This window comes from Perca flavescens, chromosome 2, assembly GCF_004354835.1.
Source record: "Perca flavescens isolate YP-PL-M2 chromosome 2, PFLA_1.0, whole genome shotgun sequence".
NCBI lineage: Eukaryota > Metazoa > Chordata > Actinopteri > Perciformes > Percidae > Perca > Perca flavescens.
Genome location: NC_041332.1, coordinates 27,196,558 through 27,222,991, shown reverse-complemented (window position 1 = coordinate 27,222,991; position 26,434 = coordinate 27,196,558). Strand labels below are relative to the sequence as shown.

Here is a 26,434-nt window from a genome sequence, read left to right as displayed (position 1 = left end):
TAGCCATAAGTTCCCATTCTTTTAGGTTAGCCATAGCCATAGGCTATTAATACAGTTCTCACCATAGAAATATAATCACTTTCAAAACACAAGTATTCCAAATAATTAAATCTCATTATATCTTAATGAGAACTGTATTTTCGTTACTTGTAATTACGAACCGTTTGCTTTGTAAGTACTGGTTGCAGATCAGTTGAGTCGTTCAGCCAGTTACTGTGCTGAGCGACGATAACGAAACAAAACTGACATCAGATCAGATCAGATCACCTGTGCCCCGCCCCCCTCTCCCAGAGCCGACCACCGGCTCAGGAAATGCGTCACTACGTCGCCGGTAAGCGGTGACGTGGCTGCTGGGGAAGCTCTTCCCGGTTGTTGTGCCAAGCTCCTCCGGGCTCCTCCATTCACTGGAGATACCTGTGCCACAAAAAATAAAATAAAAATAACCTGTGCAAACTAACAGCCGAGCAGTTTGTCGTTTTGTGTGTTGTTTAAAGAGGTAGCTAGCTGGTTGAATTAGCCGCTGACTGCTGCAAGCCATGGAGACGTATGGCAACTCGCACAAGAAACAGAAGATAGGCAACGCTGCCGAGAACTGGGTGAGTTTTTCCTTTGGCCAAGTTGTGTCAATTGATCACATCCGCCAACTTTCACTAACCAGCTAACGTTACTAATGAGTTAACAGGCTTGGTCAGCCAACAAGCTAATTAGCTAGCTAGCTTTGTAAACATTGCAGCTAACGGTAAGTAACGGCGATGCTAGCTCTACATTTAAAGCCGGTTGCTAGCAGCGGTGAGACTGAAAAGTGGATAACCAGTTAACCAGTTAACTGCTAATAAAGGGCATATTAATGTTATTTGAAGCTGTGATGACATAGCCTTTAGCTATGTCCCAGCATCAGTGTCAACAAAATACTATTTGCTTTTGCCAGGTAACATACTGCTGCGAGCACAAATTCCTGTTTGATGATTAAAAGTAACTTAACACTGTAATGCTAACTCTGAACTGCAGTATTTAACGTTACATTCATTAAGGAATTAATCTTAATAAATGTAACATGCATACATAAAACAACACAAACGGTAATACCAGACAAACACACAGAATTAGTTGCTTAACCAAAAAAAAAGCCAGCATTCTCAAAAGTTAGGATTTTATGCCTATTCACAGGCATATGTGATGGTGAACTTTATGCTATTACTTTCAGCTCTACATACATGTTCCAAGCTTTCTTTATAATATAGAACAGTCTATAGATATCTTAGAAGCCACATTTTAAAGTCACTCTGTTCATGTTAACCTTCTATCTTTTAATTTGGAGTTTCTTTTAAATAAACTTGTATTAATTGGGTTGCAAGTGGACTGAATTGGCAGTAAATCTGTATAATTTCAGGGAATGCAACGTGCAACTAATGTCACCTATCAAGCTCATCATGTCAGCCGAAACAAGCGTGGGCAGGTTGTGGGCACAAGAGGAGGGTTCAGAGGATGCACCGTTTGGCTGAGTGGTAGGTTGTGCTATTATCAAGGTGTCCTTTCTGCACCTGTATATTACTCATAGCTGTGTCGTAATGCTGTTGTTTTCTTCTGTGCCAAGGTTTGTCTGGTGCAGGGAAGACTACAGTTAGCATGGCTCTGGAAGAGTACCTGGTGTGTCACGGTATCCCCTGTTACACACTGGATGGGGACAATATCCGTCAGGGCCTGAACAAAAATCTAGGCTTCAGCCCAGAGGACCGTGAAGAGAACATAAGACGCATTGCTGAGGTGGCCCGGCTTTTTGCTGATGCTGGGCTGGTCTGCATCGCCAGCTTCATCTCTCCTTACAGCAGGGTGAGTGACTCTCCAAAGAAAGCATCAGAGGTTGAATGAGAGAAACAAATGGCCACAGGGATAAATGTGGCTGGACCTCACTGATACTCGTTATTGAACAATATTTGATTGAATTGTGGCCCTTTGTGAACAGTTTTGATCTATTTTCGGGATTACTTATAGATCCTGGGTTACTGATCATGTCATTATTTTGCTGAAATTGACGACAACAGATTTGGATTTCTTAACATACAGGGCTCACTCTCTGGAGGTATTATTAAAAAAAAAAAAGTGAATTTATTAATGTAAATTCTAATTAAAGAATATACAAATTAAAAAAAGTAAATGTTTTTCTTCTATTTACAACTAAGGACTGGTGCATGATTAGAAGCGTATTAGTTTTTCCTAGAGGTTCGAATATATTATAATATCTTTGCGCATTATGTCCACAAGAGGGCAAACCAAGGGAGACACAGCTATTTGTATAGAAATATTTATTTCGACATAAAAGTGTCTTTAAAAGGTCTACATATCTACATTACATTATAAACAAATAAAACAGTGTCGTATGCTGTAAAACTTTAATTTAAAGACCGTAGACCTCTCTCCCTCTCTCTCTCTAGAGCGTGCAGGAGGCAGGACGATGTCTGACGAGTTCAGGGTCGGCCCTTACCGACAGAAGTTCCCGAATCTCTTTTTCTCTCCAGCTCTACATTTTCGTTGGCATCTTTGTGTAAATTACCCTTCTTCTTTACCTTCGGATGTTTGTTTTCTTCCGGTTTTGCGCCAGCCGCATGATAGAAAATGTCATCAACATTCCTACCGGCTGGGCTCAATTGAACAGTACACAGACTTTGTAGGAATCTGCTGAACGTCGTTTAGGAAGCAGCATGCCAGGCCCATGTGAGAACGCGTGAGGTAGACGGCTGCAGTAGTGCTGCTTTTTTTTTCGAAAATTGAATAATATATATATCTTTTGTTTTTTTTACAATCAGAATATATGTTTTCAAATTTAGAATAGTCATTGACAGTCCTAGTACTCTGCGATGAATGGTGTCCACTTGCAGCAGAAAACAAACATTTTTATTTGGTAAAAACCAAACCCGAGGAGCCTTAATAACATTCTATCTTTTACTAACTCTTTAACTAAATCTTTTTTGTGCCTCACTGTGTATTTGGTTATTGTTTATCAGGATCGCCTCAATGCCAGGAAGATCCATGAGGCAGCAGGGCTGCCTTTCTTTGAGGTGTTTGTGGACGCTCCACTGGATGTCTGTGAGCAGAGGGACGTGAAGGGGCTGTACAAGAGAGCCAGAGCGGGGGAGATAAGAGGTGGAGTATGGTTTAATACTGTTTATTTTCAATGCATCAGTAGATTCAATGCCTGGATTAATGTATCTGTTATGTGATTAAGTTAGGGTTCATACTTGGAGTTACAGTGTCATCAGAGAGAGAAACTTAGTTAAATTGTACTTTCATATGACACTTTTTTTATAAGCGCAAAACAGAGGGCAGATCTACAATGCATTTACATTTTCATCTATGTGACTTCTGTGGTTGTATGTCACATGTAATTATACCATATTCCCAGTCTCTTGACCTTTATTTATTCAGGGAATGTTCACTCTCGTTAAGCAGGAATGCCTTGATCACATTCATACAGTTACACATTCATGCCTGGAAGCTTCCCAGTGCACAGTGTGCTCTGCTGGCCACTGAGCAGCTCTACTGGAGCGGTTAAGGTTAAGGGCCTTGCTCAAGGGCACGCCAGTGGTGGTAATGAGGGTCAGTCTGGGGATTGAACAGACGACCTCCCGGTCACAAGCTCGCATCTCTTTTACCTTTTGGCTTCCACTGTCCACAATGTTTCTTATCACATTGTGGTGCAGCCTGTTGTTCTTTAGAGAGATCTCGACCCAATTTCCTGAGTTGTGTCTTATTATTATAATTATTATTATTATTATTATTATTATTATTATTATTATTATTATTATATAATAATAATAATAATAATAATAATAATAATACATTTTATTTATATAGTGCTTTTCATGGTACTCAAAGACACTTTACAGTAAAAACCAGCACATATATCACATTAAAAACATATAAGCAGGAGGAGGGGGGGAGTGGTAAGATAATGGGTATCATGACCATAGTTATCAACTGGCTCTGTTAACCCAGTCTTTCTTCTTCAGGCTCTGTGCACGTTCCCATAAAAGGGGGTTCTCAGAGGGTCATTTGACTCTACTTGTGGAAATAACTGATTAATAATATAGTGAAACTATTAAAGTACACTACAAACATTGTCAGTAGTTCACTGAGAGTAACAACAACCTTACACATAAAATAAAACTGTTCTTTCTCAGTTTTTCTGCATAACTGATATAGGTTCCTGTGGCTAAAAACCCTGCAATGTGATGCATACAGTAAGCGCTACTGTAACTGTGCGGCTGCGTTTAGCAGCAAAATTAATGCTCAACATTTTTACATGTATAATCTATTCCCTCAGCTTAGAATCTGTATTGCTCATAGATTGAATATTGACTAGAGCAATGCTATCTCCAAAGGAGTTGATGAAAGGAGCTTTTAATGCCGATTTCAAGCCAAAACTTGGAACGCAAACTAATTTGGATCAGGTTAGCCGTGCAGCAAAAGTTACTCCGGCGATCTAGCCAGGCTAAAAGACATCCATCCTGGTGACACTGCGTCAGACTCAAAGTACCTTGCTGTGGCACTAATCTCGCCTTGTGGTACACCCCTATGATTTGTTCTCTGAAGCGCCACTTAAATCCCTAACAAACATTTATTGTAGCTTGTGTCACTGTTTTCTAATCAATTGCTACTTCTGGCTCTGCTAAACCCACTCATGTAGTAATTCTTCATACAATAATATGGAGAAAAGAGTTATTAATCATGATTGTGTGACTGATTTAAAGGGTATTTCAACAGTTAAGGTTTACAGATGCTGTGTACAGTGATTTTACATCTATTCAATAATGGAAATCTTTTTATGTCGATTAGGTTTTGTATAATTTATATAGAAGATAAAGAATGTGAATATAATTCTCTTTTTTTTTTTTATTAGGTTTCACTGGAATTGACTCCGAGTACGAGAAACCAGAGGCCCCAGAGCTGGTGCTGAAGACCGACTCCTGCAGTGTGAATGAGTGCATACAGCAGCTCATTGACCTGCTTCAAGAGAGGGTGAGATATATCCTGCTTTGACATCCTTAAAATATGTGTGTCATGGTTTGAATCAGTTGCTGTTTTATTGGCTATGTCCCCTTTTAAAGAATATGCGATGTGCGAGCATCACAGACAGCTACAGGCTGGAATTTCACACTTGATACATAAAACTGTGTCATTATTCCTCTATTGGCCACAAGGGGGCAGGTAAGCCTCCTATTTGAATGAATGTTATGTGACTGCATCTACACTGTATCATGTTAATATTTGTTTTGTGAATAGTAAACCTTTATCAAAGTGAATTTTGTGTGCTTATGCAGAATGTTTTATTAATAATTAATTTCACATTATTTTCTGCAGGATATAGTTCCTGTTGATGCATCTTATGAAGTGAAAGAGCTGTACGTTCAGGAGAATAAACTGGACCTGGCTAAGGCTGATGCAGAGAGCCTGCCTGCTGTACAGATTGGAAAGGTGCTTCTGGTTTTCTTTTTTGATTTAGATCAATCTTAATAAATAAATGAATAACTATGTACTGTATATAGAGCAGTTGTTAGTCATTTATCTATCCAACGATGCATGATTTACCTATCCCTTTTCATTTGAACTGCATATAATAAGCTGTTGGTCAACACGTTTCCCATTGTATGTGACTGTGTGTGTGTGATCATGTCAGGTGGACATGCAGTGGGTGCAGGTGCTGGCTGAAGGCTGGGCCACTCCTTTGAATGGCTTTATGAGAGAGAGAGAGTATTTGCAGTGTCTTCATTTTGACTGCCTGCTGGATGGTAAGATGTCATTTATGTTTTATAAGGAAAATAGCATTTTGATATTCAATTTTACAATTCAGTATTGCTATTCTTGAGAAAGGCACTAGATGGAGATGAGCGCTCACAAAAAGAAAATAAGAAATAACAGAAATAGCGACTGCACTTTCTTTCTGCACACATTTCTATCACCCATACTATACCTACATATAATAGAAATTGAGCATCGCAATATGCTCTCAGTTAACCTATGCTTTCAGTTTAACCCTTAAGTGTCTATCATTAGACACTTATGAACTGTAGGAGTTTTGTATTATTTTTGTCTGATGAACCTCACGTGTCTTTCAGCTGTAGCTTTTCGTGTGCCTCTCACATTTTTTTACTTTACTCCAATACAAATTGAGCACTCTGATTAAATGGAGTGTTAAATTAAATTATCAAATACTCCCTGCCAACCGCAATGCAGATTTTGTACTGTTGGATGGTTTAAATTAGTTTTTATCTTGCGGGCTGACATGCTGAAGAAGTGCTCCATTGTTATTTTACAGCATGGATGTAAAAATTGGCTAGGTGACTGAATGACACATTGAAATACTCGGAAATGATTTAGATGCAGAATTGTAAGAATGATGATGTTGTATATCATGTTGATGAAGTAATCAGTCCAGTTGCACCCAAGTCTCAGGGATGCCTTACTTTTTTTGGCACTTTTCAGAAAACAAATATCATTATGGGTTTAGAGTCTCTTGATGTAATTACTGCAATTTCTCATGTATTGTTTGAAATTCCAAGAAAAAGTCAATTTAGTTTTATTGCCCATATGACCACTCAAACCTCAGTTGTGTGTTGTGATGCCATATACTTTGCTACACACACAGTAAAAGGAAAAATAGATCAAATAAATTAAAAGTTAACATAGCCTGTATTTCATTTTCAGATTTTGACAGGTATGTATTAGATCTGCTGTCGTCACTGAAGCATAAAGCCATCAATTTCTTACAACTTGATTTACGTTCTTTCCTGAAAGCAAGATACCTAGCCTGTTAAACCGAGCTGTCCGGACAAACCAGGGGGGAAAAAATATATATCGATGTAAAAAGTCCTGATTCCACTTTTCCTGTTTGTCCGGAGGGAGAGGGACACAGAGGAAGAGGCTTCTGTATTGATTGACACCACACACCACCATTTGTCCATTTTCACTTCCTTCCAGGGATTTGACAGTGAAAGGATTGATTGCCCAAACTATAACACTAAAACTGGTTGGGAAGCAGAAAGCTGCATGTTTGACTAATCAAATAGTCTGCAAAAATAAACAGACCCCAATCCAAGCTTGTGTCTCTCTCACTCGGACATTTGGCAGTCTTGAGCGTGCGTTTTATTAAAACCAGCTGTAAGCTGTAACTGTGACAGAGGGGGCGAGAAGAGGGTCCTGGGGGAGGTGGGGGCAGCAACAGTCGGCGTTCCCTCCTCTTTCCACTGCATTTGATCTGTGATGTGATGTGAAAAGCGTGTCGGTCCAAACATTTTCATCAACCTGGACGGCAAAATGGACGCTGTCACTGCACAGCTCAAATCATGGAACGAGAAAGGGTAAAGCTCCAGCTTAGCTTAAGAGGGGATTTTTCTCCTCTAGCTTCTTAAATTGCAGCCTTGAAGACTCACTGTAGCCTGTGGTTTAGCTGTATATCCCACATTTAGCCTGAAGGGGTACATAATGGAAACTTGATCAGAATAGTTGAGCTGTTTTCTTGAGTATACTAACCTTTTAAATGTTTTAACCTTTTAATTGTTTTTCTTGGATCGTTATCCGATATTAAAGGTGCCCTGTGGAGTTTTCTTGTAAACCAACAAAAGTTATGTTTAGATTCAGTGTTTCCCACTAAAACACATAGTTTTTGTTTTTAAAGGGTACCTACCGTTTTTGTGGACCCTGTTTTCCTATGTTTTTTTGTGTGTAAGTGACTGCTAGGAACAGCAATCTTTGAAATTGGTCCAGTTTTAAGCGTGAACGCTGTAACCGGCAGCCACAATGTAACCCTATGGGGCAAATGTTCAGCGTCAGTTTTGTCTGCTAAAAGTGCTGTTTTTGCCACTAAAAGGCTCTGATTATTATTCTTAGTGTCTGATAACTTTATGGAAAGGATCCCAACAGAGATAGACCTTTTTAAAACCTCTTTGAGACCTTTCTGTTTAACCAGAAACCCCTCTGAGGTCGCTAGCGCTAAACCCACCAGACATTTAAAAAAATAAATAAATAACAAAAAAACACTGTATAGCGTATTTTCACATGTAAATTGGTAAACTATGTGTTTATTTCAACCACAACTAGAGTTGTGATGGTTGGAAAAGTACAAAGCTGACCCAAAACGTCTTTTCATAGTTTTATTTAGATTTGTCGACTTTGAATGAAGTGTATTTTACGATGCTAAAATTACTGTTTATTTACATCTGAGTCTGGTGGCTTTAGCGAACGCAATTTCGTGGATGTTTAAACATTTTTAAAATCTTACTCTTTTAACGGAAAGGTTGACCTCCTTAGAAATCCTTTCCATAACATTGTCACACACTAGAATATTAATCTGAGCCTGTCAGTGGCAAAACGAACACTTCTGTGAAGATAAATACAAGCTGCACAATTGCCCTATTAACTTACATTGTAGCGTGTTTCGCCGCTGCTGACTGCAGCGATCTCGCATAATACAGTCACTTAGACACAAAAACATAGGAAAATAGGGTCCAGGTTGGAGAAAAAAAAACATAGTTACCCTTCAAGGTCTAACAATCACGTTGAATGCATTTCCTTCATTCAACTTTTGCAAAGCTGATTTTTAGAAAATATTTTTAATTGTGCAATGTTTATATCAATGTTTGCTAGCTTGCAGAAGTCCACTTTACTTGTTGGTGTGTTATCGCCGCCAAGTGCCGATCAGTGGAACAGCTTGAAAATGGTGGCGGGACTGTGTATTGCACTGCGCGCTTGTGTACAAGCATGATATAGTTGAAAGGGGGCCCACTTGTAAAAACATTGCTCCATAGTGCAGAAAAAGTTCTCTCAGGTCCAGTTCAGTGGGTGGTTCACAAAGTTCACAAAAAGCTGTAGAATTCTCTCTGAGAGGCCAGGGTTTTATACAGTTACAGTAAAACAACAGAATTAAAAAAAAAAAAAATCTGAGAAGACACTCTCTTAGGATTTTAACTCACTGGATAATATAATGTAGTAGTAGCGCACTTCTATGTATTTTAGAGCTGAAACAATTCTTAATTTGTTGATCGGCAACAATAATTAAAGTCAGTCAGTCAGTGTCAGTCATTTCAAGCATAAATGTCAATATTCTTCTGTTGAGATAAATGAGAGGCTTTGACACATAATGTTGTCATACTTATAGTAAATGGATTGTATTTATATAGCCTGATATCCCTGAAATATATTTGATGGGAAACTGAATATCTTTGGGTTTTGGACTGTTGGTCAGACAAAACAAGCAATTTAAAATACGGTATGTCAACTTGGGCTTTGGGAAATAATAATTACTATTTTCTGACATTTTATTTTTTTAGATAAAATGGTTAATTGATTATTTAAGCAAATGACCAGCAGATTACTTCATAATGACAATAGTTAATTGAAGCCCTAATATAATGTGTTTTCGCTCAGCATAAATATGTCTTTCACCCACAAAATGTTCTTCATTTTCCATTGTCCTAGGTGGCGTCATCAACCTGTCCGTGCCTGTGGTGCTGCCGGTCTCTACTGCAGATAAAGAGCGTTTAGATGGTGTGACAGCTATGGCCTTGGTCTACGAGGGCAGACGAGTGGCCATCCTTCGCAACCCCGAGTTTTATGAACACCGCAAAGAAGAGCGATGTGCTCGCCAGTGGGGCACCACCTGCAAAGACCACCCCTACATCAAGGTACATTTAATTAGCTGAAAACTGAATTCACATTATAAGCTAATATTTTGAAAATGCTATAGAAAACCCCAAAGTTCAACCGTGTTAACAATACCGAGCAGTATTGTGTCTTAGTGTGCTATGTGATAAACGCACTGCATGCGAAAGCAAACTGCCTCGCTTGCTTCGGCACTGATAGAAGACAGATCCGAGCTGACCTCTTCACATTGCTTATGGAAAGACTGAATAGGTGGAGGAGTGGAGCTCTTCTCACAGTCTGTCAGGACGCCCAGTATAATCACTTGATCTTTTTGGTCCACTCTCATTTTGTAGGTGTTATATTTGGATGCTGAGTCTTACTCAGCCTCCACCAAATGCGTTTGAGATTGTACTGCTCAGCTCAACAGAACCGTTGAATCCCTGCCAGCTTCCACCTTTCCGCTCACCCAACCCTTCTCCAAATATAGCCGGGAATTGTTTCCATCTGTCTCCTATCGACTGCTGTGGGGCTCAGGTAGACTCGGTGGCGAGATAACGTCCTGAAATGATCCTGCACCGCCTGCGGAAAGTCGCACTGGCTTGTAGCTGGAAAAGAACAGAACAGTCTGGCGTGGCAGACAAAGATAGATGTCATATTTCCTTTTTATAAATCTGTCCGCGTGGACTGGGAGTGCACGGTTACTTTTAAAAGTTGCTTGTCTGTCTGGCTAATTTTAAATTCCATTGTTTTCAATATTAATGCACTTGGCTGGCCTCTTGTATATTGGCAAAGGTGCAAGACAAAACTGATAATAACCTATATGGTATTAGTGATTTTACCCCTCGAGGTCAGACTTACTGTAAACCTCATTGGCTCATTTTTTGTAAAGCCCTATTCTCTTCTATTCTAGATCAACTCGAGCACCAGAGCACCAAACCTTCTCAGCTAGACCTTAATCTTAACAGATTTTTTTTTTTTTGTCTCACTTTGTTCATTAAATCTGGCTTGGTAATGTGTTTTAGGATGCAGGAGGCTGCCAGTTTCATAAATTGTTACTATAACTCTCTAGTATCAACACCTGATGCCTCAGCACTGGCTTTTAACTCTGTATTGCCACAACTGTCATTCTTTATCTACTCTAACCTGTCACAGCTGAACATGTGTGCTCAGCTTGTCGTGATTAAGGTGTCACTCATTTGTATGTGTGTGTGTGTGTGTGTGTGTGCGTGCGTGCGTGCGTGCGCGCGCGCATAAGTGTTACCCCATCTCTTTTCGACTAAAAACGGCCTGCTCTATATTACATGTAGTTAATCCACTTTTTCCTGTTTACCTGTCTGTCAGACAGGAGCCCCCTTCATCGGAAACCATGGTGTAGTGTGTTTATTTGGCAAGGGCCCTTTTCACATGTGAAGTCCTGGGGCACTTTATAACGATTAAACAGAGCACATGTGTACGTTGTGTAGATCTCTTCTCATTTGATATATCCACGCACGCATTATATTTTCCATTCACTTATGTTGGGAAAATAAATTGCGACTTGTCTTTGCAGTTGATTGCTCCAAAGAATAAGAATGTTAAGCATCTTTCAATGACTCTTCTCAGGCCAGCAGTGGACAGAGTGAATTAATTGGAGTGTGGAAACCAAATCACGACACCATCCTCAAAACGTCTTACAACAAAGCCAAGTTGATATCGACCACATCACGTAGACACCCCTACAGCTGACAACTTTCTGATTTTTATGTATTGCTTTCCAGATCAAACTGAATGCAGTCTGTTTGTAAAGTATGGATGTCAAAGAGGGATTTTTCCCATGACAAATTACATGTGAAATGAAATAAGTGACATCTTTTTTTATCAACTTCCAAAAGTCTTTTTTGCAATGCTTACACACTTCATGTTTCATTTGTGACCTTTGTTTGAGTTCTCTCCATATTGGTGCTAGAGCTGTGCTTGTTTTATTACAGAGCCTGTAAAGAATCGTCACTTTGTATCACATTAACATCGCACAGCCCACTCTTTTCAGTAACTCTAGCTACAGTGTCATAAATGCCACAAGAGGCAGGCAAAAAATATTGCCTGAAACAATAGCACCCTTTGCCTGAATCCTTAGCACTTCTGTGGCATTGTTGGATTAATCTCTTGAGTGAAAAAACAATCTCTCCAATGTGGTCATATAAAGGCTCATCACCAGGTTTTATATTGGAATTCAATCTGATTTTGTCTCTTCTGTTATTGAATTTAAGGTAGTAGACACATGGAAAAGTGCAGAAGAGTGGGCATGCCAGAGTTTTGTTGACTGTTTAATGACACGGAGACTTTGAGTTATGCTGGTGTGGCCCTGTTGCGACTGGGTAATAACTTGGGAGCTTTATTAGAATTCCTGCTGGCCTGGTTCCAGCACAGTGAAGCATTTATGGACCACAGAGTCTTAAGTCTGGATCATGTTTGAGTTGTGTTCCCTGTCATGATCATTGTGACTCCTATTTCAGATGGTGATGGAAAGTGGGGACTGGCTGGTCGGGGGAGACCTGCAGGTTCTGGACAGGATCTACTGGAACGACGAACTCGATCAGTACCGACTGACACCCACTGAGCTCAAACAGAAGTTTAAAGAAATGAATGCAGGTATGGGTTCAAGTTCTGTTGGTTCTTGTTTATTTTACGCCAGAACTAAATTAAAACGGTGACGAGATATTAATCCAAGGACTTTTAGAGAGACCGTAGTGTCACAATATTTATAAACTGTTACCTATTTTTCCTAATAAGGAGAGGACACGCTGGGTAGTCCACTCACTTCAATGCTGTTATTCTTTGTTTAGTCTCTTAGAAAGAGACATAGAAGAAATTCATGGGGGAGAGAGTTTTGGTGTGATTCAGTCCCTCACTGTATGTGGTTTCAGTGGTTGGGCACTGAGCTGCTTAATTATCTCTGGGTACATTGTGGCCTTTTGTTTGTTTTGTACAGATGTGTTCAGATGTGTTTAACAGACCCTTTTCACCCTCCTCCTTTCTCTCTGTTTAGATGCTGTATTTGCCTTTCAGCTTCGCAACCCAGTCCACAACGGCCATGCTCTTCTGATGCAGGACACCCACAAGCGCCTCATCGAGCGAGGCTACCGCCGGCCTGTTCTGCTGCTCCACCCACTGGGAGGTTGGACCAAGGACGATGATGTGCCGCTGCCCTGGCGAATGAAGCAGCATGCCGCTGTGCTGGAGGAGGGCGTCCTGAATCCAGACTCTACCATAGTGGCTATTTTTCCTTCACCCATGATGTATGCTGGGCCAACTGAGGTAATGGTTATCAAGTATATTGTATTTGCAGTTACATGCTCAAGGTTTCTTTTAAAAAAAAAAAAAGAGTAACAAAAATTTGATTGCAGCCCTGAGTAATAACAACAGACACAGAGAGCAGGACTTTTATTTTTTCTTGGTGTCTGCACATTTCTGAGAGTGAGAAATGGCAGGAAAGGGGGATTTGCAGTTGTCTTGAGGCACTCTGTTAAGTGATTCCTTGCCATACACAAACCTCTTTTGTGTGACTGTGCGTAGCTGTGTAGCAGGGAATCTTTAAATCACTCACTTAGGATAATTGGAAAGCTACAGCGCAAATTATTGAGAGCAGATTGAAGGCTGGTGAATTTCATTTCTGAATTCTGAATGGGAGGTTTAGAGAGCCAGGCTCCACTCCAGGCTTGGTGTCACTGTTCTGACCTTGTTTACCCATTACAAACAACATATAGGCTACCCTTAGTCTGCCCGCCAAAAACTACTCAAAGAATGAAACTGCCTCTCAAGGAGTAATGTGGAGATTTAGTAGTTATTGATAACGAGAAACAGAAATTATCAGGGCTTATAGTGAATGCAAATAAGGGTGTGGGATGCTGGCTGGCTGAACTCGTGGAGGTAGCTTAGGTCTACTAAAAAGAAAATGGTAAAGGTAGATGTTTATTTTTAACTGGCATTATATTTTAAAGGTCCCATGGCATGAAAATTTCACTTTATGAGGTTTTTTAACATTAATATGAGTTCCCCCAGCCTGTCTATGGTCCCCAGGGCTAGAAATGGCGATAGGTGTAAACCGAGCCCTGGGTATCCTGCTCTGCCTTTGAGAAGAGGAAAGCTCAGATGGGCCGTTTTGGAATCTGCTTGTTATGAGGTCATAACAAGCAAGGTTACCTCCCCTTTCTCTGCTTTGCCCGCCCAGAGAATTTGGCCAACCCATGAGAGAGAGACATCATGGCTTTCAAACGAGAAAAGTGGCAGTTGGTCAAGGCCACACCCCCACCCTCCACCTTGCCCCTCACACTCTCCTCTTCAGTAGCTTCAGACACAGAAATGGCACATCCTAGGGAAAGCTTATTGTGGGACTGGCTCTAGTTCTGCACCAAAGCTGAATTTCGGGAAAGAGACTTCAGATACAGTATTACGGAACCACTAAGGTCTATATAAAAGCATCCAAAGAGCACCATGTCATGGGACCTTTAAGTTTTCAGCTAAACTTATACACTTTTAACATACAGTCTTTTAAATGAAAGTGTAGCACCCACAGCCAAGTAGCCACTAAAAATAATGTGTTTCTGCCTTTAATTCCCACAATAAACATTGCACATTAGAAAAGCTTACATCCACGTGTTCCTTGAATCAAACTGAATGACATGATATAGGCCACGGCCATTTCCGTTAAGAAGTTTTTTCGCAATATTGCGCAAAACCAACTTTTTCGAACTCCTCCTAGGCCGTGCAACCGATCTGCAATAAACCTGGTACATAGCATCTCCAGATGGACCTGACCAAAAGTTATCAAAAGAATAAAAAAAAAAAAAAAATCCTAGCTAGCTACCAAACACGAACTTCATCCTATCTCGGCCAAATTAAATGCGAAGATCGGCCATTAGGGGGCGCTATAATCAACGATTATGTGTTTTGGCCGATAACTCAATGCATATAAATGGGACATTTGCGATTCCAATTTCTCTGCTGTAGTAATAGCTGTCAACACAAAACTTTACCAAATTTAGCGAAGATCAACCATTAGGTGGCGCTATAGTCAACGTAGACCAGTTTTGTCCCTTTTACTCTATCACTGTTAATGGGATATTTGCAACGGCAATGTACCACAGACCTCGCGGCTCACACCTCTCCATATTTACTGATGTTTGCCTCCCCACCGTTCCGCTTTGGGTTCCATTTTTGCGTGCTCCCCGGGTCACTGGGGGCGACTGGCACCGGGAGGCTTGGACCCCATAATAACTGCTTGCAGTTTTAGTTTCTCTTTGTAGCCGTACAAAAGAATACATAAATTCCACACTTTTGCCAACGGTATTTTTTAGTTTTTCTTTCTTGTATCCTTGTCCTCCACAGGTTCAGTGGCATTGCAGAGCTCGAATGGTGGCTGGAGCCAATTTCTACATTGTGGGCCGTGACCCTGCAGGCATGCCCCACCCTGACACAGGAAAGGACCTGTACGAGCCCACTCATGGCGCCAAGGTCCTCACCATGGCTCCAGGCCTCATCACTCTGGAGATTGTACCCTTTAAGGTCGCCGCTTACAACAAGGTCAAAAAAGCAATGGACTTTTATGACCCCAAAAAGTGAGTACTTGTACTTGTTTCCCATAGTCTTTAAGTTTATTAGTATCATGAATACAAAAAAGTCTGAAGCCCCAGTGCTCACTCACCGTAAATTAAACCGCTTATTTGTAGATTTAGAACCAGCAGCCTAAACAGAAAGTACATTCACCAAATTAATTACTCATTAGGCTTGTCTTCTTAAAAAAAAAACACTTTCATCCATTTTCTTTCCTTCTTCTCTTCTATCTACACTTAAATGCCAAGCCAAGAATACCACGAATTGTTTTTCTTTCTCATTCAGTTAGAGGGTTTTGTGGATTGGTACAGGCTTTGATGTTGCTAAAAAATTACAGAGACCTGCCATTAATTAAAGTCTGTGTATGAACATTGCACGTGATGACTAACAAAAATCCTGCAATCTCACTGCCTCTTGTACCGGATTTGATGCAGCCTCCACAGTCAAGTTATGCAACTATTTACACTTAACTATGTTTGGCTTGGGATGATAAAACTAAACTTGGCCAAACTAATCAAAAGATTTTCTTTGTTTTCCATGATGCATATTTATGACGTTGAGTCCAAACCGAACTGTTGATCGGGAACATCTAGTACTTTTAGTGCTGTTAAAAATAGTATGCTTTAAAATATAACTGACCATTTGTTTAGCTTTCCTTCACTTTGAAATGATGACATGACCAAGTGCGAAGAAAAGAAATGGTTTCCTGCTCTGAGTTTGAAACACTCATCAGTTCTCTGTCAAATCTCTGTTACTGATTGACGGTCACCTTTTTAACATTGTGATTAAAAAGTTTATTTATCATGAATCTTGAGTGGGAGGAAGGGCTTTTTCTTCATGAGGTTATATTCTGTAACAATACCTGTAACTGTCAGTCTAAATTATTGACTAAAGTAAAGAAGAAATAAAATGACTAGCTGTCATCAGTTTTAAATTCAAGGATCAAAGCTTTTATTTGTTATACACAAGTAAATGTGTAGTTAAACGCAGTGTGGTATAGACATTAAAACTAATGTGAAAAATAGGATTGAAGAAATCCAGAAAATAAGTAAATAAAAAAAGAACATAAGACAAAACTATAAATATATGCACTTTACTTTTTTTTTTACATATGTCACAATTGAAGGCAAACTATACTATAACAATTTGTACAGGCTTGAGGGGAAATAAAAACTATATGCAAGTATGTAATATGCTTAGTCCTTGTATCAAAACATGGTAAATCACCTCAATTAACTTATAAACACATTTCCAAATGTCATGTAAAATCAGTAAATCACTCCCTCCAGTAAAATACTCTATATTTTAATAGAATGTCATTGATCCAATGGTTTGATATCATCTCAAGGCTAAAGCTAGAGAGAGGGATGCAAGATGGTTACTGGATTTCCAAAGCCTGTAGTCATCACTGTGAGATTTATGGCATTCCATTCTCTCATGCACGCTGACAGCATCTTGCCAAATTTCAGAAGGAATATGGATGCTTATCCTTATCACCAGCAATAACCCTCCATCCTCCTCCAAAGTGTAATGGCTCAGATCACAGCAAGCTGTTTCTAATTTGACACTGTATAAAAATGTTCTCGGAAGAATTTGCCTAGAGCTCTTTTACCTCACGCCATGTGAACTGCTAGGTCTTCTTTACAGCTTCTCACTGTGCTCTGTCATGTGATAGCAATTAGAAATGTGACTTCATAAACAGCAGTACCCTACAGTATTATTAATGGTGTAGCCCCAAAGTATTTGGGATTTCAGATTTTAATGGTACATACTCAACATGCCCATGAGACTAGGGCCAGTGTCCGTTCATGTAAGGTGCCATGTGTGAACAGTGAAGCCAGAAAATCGTTTTTTTATGCAAGAATTATTTTATGGAATAGTCTTCCACTTCATATCAAAATGGCAGTAACGAAAAGGGATTTTAGCCATAAAGTTAGGGCCTACTTATGGAATAAAATAGATAATTAGGGGGAAATAAAATCTAGATTGGGGACAGGGAAATTTATTGTTTGGTAGTTTTATTTTTTATTGTTTTGATCGTAGGATTGTATGTGTTTGCATGTATTGTATGTCCTGTTCTCTTACATCAGGGACCATGTTGGAAAAAAGTGTTTCTCGCTTTTACATGTTATCCCTTGGATCCCCCTTGTTGTCTTTCTATATCCATAAATAAACCAAACCAAAAAACCAAACCTCTCTGAATGTTAGCTCAGTGGAGATAATTGTAAATGTCTGCTAACAAGATGTCTAAAACTGTCTTGATTATCCCTGACAGTAATTTATCGACATGACTAATGAAGATGTGATGAACTTGTGCTACTACACTGCTCAATACTGGTCTAAAATGAAGACTGTCCTTGACTGCTCGCTTCAAACAAAGTTGTTCATATCTAGGGATGTCACAAGAACCGATACTTCGGTACCAACTCGGATCCAAAATTCTGAAAACGCGCCGGTACAAATATTTCCAGGTACCGGGGGATGTAATCCTTCCGGACCTGACGGGGGCAGTATATACGCCTAATGTTAAAAATGTTCTAGACTGCCGCTAAATGTTGAAGAAGACCACCGACCAGCACGGAAAAACAGCGAATAGCCCCTCATCTCCCTGTACGGCTTGAACGCATTCAGCTTCTGCCTTTACCGTACATCTACGGCGGTGGCGGCTTTCACGACTTCACCTGGAACTCCCAAACCGCAAGTGAGTCTATAACATGTGCTCTGATAGCGCTTGTTTTAACGGACCTCTATAACATCAGTTAACTTTAACCAGCCCGGTTCTTTGTGAAAAACAACAACGGCAGAGAGAAACCGATGTAACTAAACTAAGCTTGCTGTCTGGGAGTTCCAGGTGAACTCATGAAAGACGGTGCCGTACACTGACTGTGTGGTGATGCCAGGCTTCAAAGCAACGGCTGTGGGGTCCAGAAGACGGAACTTTTTGTAAATCACGCTCTTCTTGGCCCTTCCACTCCACACCATAACAGAAAGTTGAAACAAAAAGAAAACACTGAAAGAAGAGTGACATGAGGCCCGCATTCGGTGGTGTAGAAGTGTTTTGGATTCAAGCAAGACAACGAGGGTCAGTCCGATGTGATTTACAAGGCATGCTTTGCCCTCATTGCAGCACCGCAAAGTAACACCACAAGACTTTACCAGCACCTCAAACGTCACCACAAAGTGCAATAGAGCTCAACCGTACCACCCACAGCGGGTTCCAGAAGTAAAAATACAATGCAATTTCTCCATTGACAAATTGGAGTATAAGCCATAAAATGGTAACCGTCGATGGTAGACTTAAAACCAGCATGCCGACGTGACTAAGCGATTATATATGATCATCAAAAATCATGGGGCAACAACCTTGTTTTGAGATAAACGTCTTTTATTCGCGATGTCTTGGATAAGTACTTTACCCTCAATCCTGAACAATCCCATAGGGATGCCTCTGATTGGTGGAACTCATGCTGGTGAGGAAGGGGAGCTGCCTGCATGATCCATCACAAGGATTTACGACACTGCACGAATCAGGATCTGTTCCACGCTTCTGCCGTTAGCCTCCGCCGGGAAGCTAACGTTAGTTTAGCTAACAGCTAATTCGGCTAACCGCTAGCTGACAGCTTGATTCAGTCTAAAATAACGTTAACTCAAACTAGACACTGGGGAAAGCAGGCTACAGCTGATGGAACAGCCGTTGTGTGTGTGTGTGTGTGTATATATATATATATATATATATATATATATATATATACGGTTATTTTCAGGTTTTATTTTGAGGGTCTTTTAAAGTTATTACATGCTGTCTCAGCTAGTGGCTAGCCAAATTAGCTGTTAGCTAAACTAACATAGCTTACTTTATTCAGTGGTGCGCTGTGGTTTATGGGATAAGTAGTTCCTTCGCTCTGAAAACCACGCTCTGAAACACTATTTTTTTTATTGATTTTCTGTTCGTTTTTTCACTCGAAATGGTACGTTGTATGCTTATGAGTCACGTACCATCTGGTTAGCCTAAGGAACGGTCTAAAACTCTTTATATACGGATTTTTCCAGACGTCAATGGGAAATTTACTTCTGGAACCCAAGGTCTCTCAGAGGAGGGTTGGGATTTTTGAGATCTATATGATGAAGCCGTACAAGGCAAGAGGTCCGAAAGACGTTTCAATTAGCCTTTTTACAGCGATGTTCAGGGTCATATTCAGCGCAGTGCGTTAAACTTCTATTTTTGTTAACCTACTTGAATGGCCTATTATTAAAAGGCAAGCAGTTGAAGAGTGTGCTAAGAAATCATTCTGTTTTTGATAGTGTACTTAAATTGGCAATTGACAAACTCCATTTCTCTAGAAACTGAAGCTGTAGCTGCAGCATGTTGATTGACATGTTTTAATTATGTAAAGACATGTTCAAGGAGTTCAGATAGAGCCTGCATAAAGGCCATATTTAGTTCAATAAGTTATGTCCCTATTTTGGTAGCCTACTGTACTAAGTACAGTAGGCCAGTATGTACTTTATTTTCTTTATTCATTGAACCATCTATGTTTACAGGCTTGTGGTGATGTGCAATGTGCTATAGGTGCTACAAAAAAATAATCTATGTTTGGTACTGCCAAGTTGTTTAGTTTTTTCATGGTTCATGTGCAATAAACATTACACATTGTGAGAAAAAAATCGTGGCAGAGAATCGTGATATCAATTCTAAGCTAAAAAATCGCGATTCATATTTTTCCCCGAATCGTGCAGGCCTAGTGACATCCCTATTCATATCTTTTCTGAACTGAACGTGCAATGAGAAGCCGTCTGATGTCTGTCATAGATGGAGGATGGAGTAGACATCAGAATGTCAGAAAAATGCTGGAAAGAAACTTTGTGACAGTGTTTGATTTTCCGATCAGTATTTAATTTGAAGCGTGTCACAGCTGGATTCCTTCATGCAGACAGACTGTTTGGTGGTGGGGATGTTTCACAGTAGTGTGTGATAGTCTAAAGTGATGATACAGGTTTTTAAACCTCCGAGCTGGCGACAGCCGTGGCTGAAGGCATTATGTTTTTGGGTTGTCTGTATGCACATGTTTCCCATTCTCGTCAACGCGGCATCATTAAGCAAATGAAAACTTAGATTTTCTGGCCATTATTCAACCCCTTAACTCAGGAACAGAAGGGGAGTCATTTGGTCAGATACTAAATTGGTGACACTGATCTTGAAACTGTGGCGATTGTATAGATCTTCTGTGCTGCCAGGGTGAAGATGTGTGTGAAGCACCCATGTTTTGCCCAAAAATACACTTAATACCTTTATTTTTGGGCGGGGGGGTAGAAAGGAAAGTGGGGAAAGAGAGAGGGGGTGACATGCAGCAAAGGGCCACCAGTCTGATTCGAACCTGGGCCGCTGCCAAGGACTCCGCCTACATGGGGCGCCCCGATAATTGTAGTTTAACCCGCAGACAGGCTTTTATTTATTCATTGAATAGCAATTTTGGTTGTTTTCTTTCACATTAGGAAATAGATTTTAGAAAGGAAAAACATGCCTTAATCTTTGGGTAGGGTGTGCATATGTGTATGCATATTTGAATTTCTGGCACTTAAGTGGATCGTTTAAAAATAGAAAATAAACTATAATAGATGTGGGCTATATTTTAGAAATGACATTTTTCCTCCTTTTAAGAGCACCAGTGAGTTTAGGTGAAACCAAAATATCATTTGTTTCTTCATTGTAAATTGATTGTTGTCTAAGATGTTTGTTATTGTTCGTTTCACCAACAGTTCTGTCCACCAGAAATGTTAAAACATTCTGGCCAAAATATAAAAAAACAAAATTTAAGCCAGGTATTTTAAAAGAACAAACCGGAATCTTGACTTAAGACATATTACATGTGTTTTCCTTGAAGCCTCTGCATGTGGGATTAAAAAAGTCTGACTTTGGCAGCTTGTAGCATTAGTAACAAAAAGGAATCTGTGGAAGACAGCAATGTGTAGTCAACACCCATAAAGTAACTTAAACAGGCATATACAGTAAATTATACATCTACTCTAACACACTAAACTTGGAAGAACTCATAAATGTTAAGGGTCAGCTGCACCTTACTTTACAACATCATCATTGCAGTGGCGTGCTGGTGCTTACTGGATTGTCACAGTATCTTTCCAGCCACAGAGTGATTTGTGAGAAATGACTAATAAAACAGCTGCCAGAAATGGTCAGCATATGAAATGTAGAGTTGAGTGATATAAATATTCTCACACACAAACAGTCATCAAGTCTCATTTCACTGGGTAGGATGTAGAGATCTCCCAAGCTGATCTTAGGTATCGATTACATGTCATTTAGCTGAACGCTTTTATCCAAAGCGACTTACAATTGCTATATATGTCAGAGGTCGCACGCCTCTGGAGCAACTAGGGGTTAAGTGTCTTGCTCAGGGACACATTGGTTGATGTATCACAGGGCTCCAGACTGCGACCAAATGGTCGCATTTTGCGACCAAAATTTGAGAGTGTGCGACTGAATTACAATTAAATCCAGTCGCACATGTGCGACCAGTAAATTTGTCCCCATTTTTTACACGTTAAATGTCGAAACGTAGGTACCTGAGCGCGTAAGCGCAAGCTTATCTGTCCTCTCTGAAAATTGACAGCGGTGCTCCGACGCAAACACACACACTCGCACACACGTGCAGAGTTGCGATCGGCGCATACCACGTCGGCTGTTTTGTTGAAGTCACAGTGAGTGATGCCGCTAAAGTGGTTTCAAGTATGGTTACAGTTTTTAAAAACTTCACGCAGACAGCGTTTGCTGTGATATAATATTAAAAACAGTCACGGTGCTGTTGACGTTACACTTCCTCTGAGACAAGCAGCAGGCTAAACAGTGTGCAACTGTGCCCTGGTGACTGACTGACAGGCTGAGGTTGTAAGGCAAGGTAACTTTATTTCTACAGCACCTTTCAGCAACAAGGTAATTCAAAGTGCTTTACATGAAACATTAAAGAGCAATTAAAAACGGTCATGATGAAAATACAACAGGCTAAACAAGTTACAGTGAGGAAGAAATGAATAATTATTCAATTTAATAGGTTGTAGGGATGGGTTTGGGAGGAGAGAGGGATAGGTTTTATTTTTATTTTTGTTTAATTTCTTTAAAGTGTTACATATTCTAATACAATAACATAATGTTCTAAGTACATAGGATAAATAGGTTTGGAATCATTTTTACAACTGAAATGTTTTGTAATTACAGAGGGAAAGTACCGAAGAAATGTACCGTTATAATTTCAGGTATCTGTACCAATATTGGTTCAGATGCGAAAGGTACCCAACCCTAAGTGTAGTAGCCTAAACAATGCATGTTTAATTTTAAGGTGAATTCATTGTAATTGTAGACTAGAGTTGGTATATTTTTTTAATATTTTGTTTACTGACCACAATGGTGCCTTCTATGTTGCATCTTCAAAAGTGACACTGAATTTGAAACAGCACATTGTAATTTCTGCATCTATTATCAAAGTATTTATTAGTAATACAGTGGAAATTAGTAGAAATGTGAATATTTGGTTAGCATGTTGATTTACGGTGTGTGCCCCTAAATTTTCTGGTTGCGCCCCTAAAATTTTCAGTAGGGGGCCACTGTGCTCCTCGTGAAAAAAGTTAGTCTGGAGCCCTGTTATCACAGTGGGAATCAAACCCAGATCTCCCACACCACCAGCGCCGATCTGGGCATATTTTAAAGTGCTCATATTATGTTCATTTTCCGGTCCATAATTGTATTTAGAGGTTCTATCAGAATAGGTTTACGTGATTTCATTTTCAAAAAACACCATATTTTTATGTTGTACTGCACATTGCAGCAGCTCCTCTTTTCACCCTGTGTGTTGAGCTCTCTGTTTTAGCTACAGAGTGAGGCATCACACTTATGTTCAATCTTTATTGGGAGTCACACATGCGCAGTGCCTAGGTAAGGACTACTAGCCAGTCAGAAGCAGAGTATGAGGGAGTGCCATGCTAGCAGCTAGGCGAGCATTATAACGTGTGTTACAAAGTGACGCACGTTTGTCACGGAAGTAAAGACTGGACTACAATAGAGCTGTTTGGAGCAGTTTGTGAACAGTGTTTTCTGTTGGAGATGGTTAAGTCCCTTTGGGGTGGACTTTGGGCTTTTTCACTTTGTAAACCTATAATGTGCACAAAAAAGATATATAACACAATAAAGGAAACCGGGAGGGTTTTTGTAATTTGATACGTCTTCTCTCTTGCTGATCTCGTCACATCAATTTCAGGACTCTCTTTCTTTTCTCCCAGTTAAACTTATATTCATACCAAAAAATGTAACTTTAAATCTATAGCTGTTATTTCAATGTGTCAGATACATGTGTAATGAATATTTAGGTTAAAACACCTTGATCAGGACATTCCTAGTTGGATGTATAATGTTAAAAGAGCTTATTTTTAGTTTTCAGACTTTGGAAAGAAAAAGTCTCCTACACTTGATTCCAAAGCAACAGGCAGTAATTGTTGGCTCACATTTTCTGTACGGTTGATAACTCTGTCTGGTACCTTTAACACCTTTGGCTGGCTGATTAGCAGATCAGCTGCAGCTCACACCTGAAGGGAATCACACACACACACACACACACACACACACACACACACACACACACACACACACACACACACACACACACACACACACACACACACACACACACACACACACACACACAGAGACAACACCACAAAACAAGGCACGTAACAAGCATCTTTTCATTGATTAAAATATGTTCTAAATAAATATTTTGAAATATGTTTTTCTCTCTCTCTCAAATTGCAGTCATCAAGATTACGATTTCATCTCAGGCACACGTATGCGTAAGATGGCTCGCGAGGGAGAAAATCCTCCTGGCGGCTTCATGGCCCCGAAGGCTTGGGCTGTGCTGAAGGAATACTATAAGTCACTGGAGAAGGCTTAAAGGCCGAGCCTCAGATGAAACAAACCTAGAAAACACAGTGATGTTTAACAGGATTAATGTGGGGACCACTCATCTACTGTCAAAAACCACGCTCTGGCTTCTGTCTGTGTCACTTTCACACTCAAGTCTTTTAAATGTATGTACTTTATTTAACTAAACTCACTCTGATTGTGAAATAAAGTAGGTGAGGTCAGTATACTAATGAATTGTTTTTTCAAGAGAACAAACAAAAACTTTCTTTCAAATAGATGTTTGTGTTTCTCACTAACTTTATAACCGTATATTCTGATGATCGATTACAAAAAGTGTTAAAAATTCAAAGATCACGACTCGTAATGACCTGTATGGAAAGTACTGTTGACCAGTACTTTAATTGGTGGGGTTGAGTAATCATGATGTCCAAATTAAAAACTGCACTTGCTAGAGTTTACTAAACTCCCTACTGAAAACCACAAAGTTACTTTGTACTGTATGTTTGCAAGTGGCAAAATTTGGTGTATTTGATGTGAAAGGCGAGTGCCTTGGTCTTCAGAAATTGAATTCACAAGTCTTGTTTGAATTAGGATACACACACACACACACACACACACACACACACACACACACACACACACACACACACACACACACACACACACACATACACACATATACATATACACGTATATATATTAAAGGGGACCTATTATACTTTCCTATATTTTCTTTTGTATCTATAGTGTTACAGTGCCGGGATGTTCACATTAAATGTCGCCAAAGCTTCAAATAATGAGGTAAACATATTTTAAAAGAAATCCCTTTGAGCCAAAACCTCTGATTTCACACTGTTCTGAACACTGGTTTCAACAGTTTTTTCTACTGTTTGTGCAGTGTTTACATTACATGCACTGCTACATGCTAACTTCAGGGAAACCTGTAATCTTAGTTGTAGATATTATTTTCTCCACAATTTTGGACCACATTACTGCTCGAACATGTCTAGTTGCGTAGTTTTTGGTTTAGAAGCCTTTATCTGTGATTTTTGATGGTATAAATTGTTGCTGTACTCTGTTACAGTCTACTATTAACTACATGTAGCTACATGCTAACGCCAGGGAAAGCTGTAATCTTGGCTGCCGATGTTAAATCCTCCCTAATATTAGATCACAAGTCTAGCTGTGTAGTATTTGGTTTAGAAACCTTTGTTTGTGATTTTTCACAGTATAAAGTCCCGCTATATACTACAGAGACAGTGAGAGCAGAACACAGATGCAGAGACCCCGAAACGCTGACCAATCGGAGCAGACTGGACTTTTTCGGTAGGGGGACTTAAAGAGACAGGCGCTCCAACAGAGTGTCTTAGACAGAGGGTGAAAACAGGTGCAGCAGCAATGTGCAGCATGAGAAAAATAGTATGAACATTAAAGCATTTAAATATGTTCTTGTAGAAAATAAACATACACTTATGACCCTGAAAACAATATAATAGGTCTCCTTTAAAAATATTTTTAATGGGATATGCAACCCTAACCTTTCTAAACCAACCTTCCTAAACTCCCTAAAAAAAAACTTATTTGTCATAGTCTATTTATTCTGTCCTAACATTACAACGTTCTATTTTTAACTGTGTTGTGCATGTAGTTTTGGTGTTTTAAACTTGTCTCTCAACAGTCCTGATATTTTGTTACATTTTCATTTGTATTTTTTTCTGCCATGGGTTGCTAATATTTTCCATGTGGTAATTCATTTTTAAGAGTTGGTCTGTATAATCAGATGGTTGATGGTTACCATTAAGGGATCAGATTTGTAATCTTCCTTGTTCAATAAACCATTTTTAGCAAATCTAAATCTTTGGGTTTATTACAAACAGTGTACAGTATGCGTATTTTTTCTTCTTTTTTTCTTTTGCAGCACACCAAAGATTTTTTAAATACATAACATATTCTTAAACGATTCCACTTGATCTTAAATGACAGCACTAAGATTTCATGTGTTTAGAAACTAACTTACATTGATGAGATGTCCTCAACTTGTAAGAACTTAATAGGTCTAAAACCCTTCGTCTTTGTGACTAATTTGTTTCAAGTGCATTTTGTCATCTACATGTCATGAACAGCGCACTCTTCAAATATAATTTCTACAATTTCGTAGGCCCTGGCTGTTGGAACTTTTGTGACCTCCCAGTTGTTCAATCAGCTGCATATTGAATGAGACAGACCCTCTAGTGACCCCAATCAGGCTCAGACACACTCACACTGTATACAAAGAGCTAC

At 39.6% G+C, this 26,434-nt stretch overlaps 1 protein-coding gene across 1 annotated transcript; it reads left to right on the top strand.

The window, feature by feature from the left end:
• The first annotated feature begins 338 nt into the window (after positions 1–338).
• papss1 (3'-phosphoadenosine 5'-phosphosulfate synthase 1) lies at positions 339–26,009 on the top strand. Its single transcript, XM_028602525.1, has 12 exons — positions 339–596; positions 1,391–1,505; positions 1,595–1,830; positions 3,003–3,141; positions 4,898–5,016; positions 5,359–5,472; positions 5,675–5,786; positions 9,472–9,677; positions 12,129–12,264; positions 12,662–12,930; positions 15,001–15,230; positions 24,044–26,009. The coding sequence occupies exons 1-12, from the start codon at positions 537–539 to the stop codon at positions 24,180–24,182; spliced, it is 1,875 nt and encodes a 624-aa protein (XP_028458326.1). The 5' UTR covers positions 339–536; the 3' UTR covers positions 24,183–26,009.
• Positions 26,010–26,434: the final 425 nt, after the last annotated feature.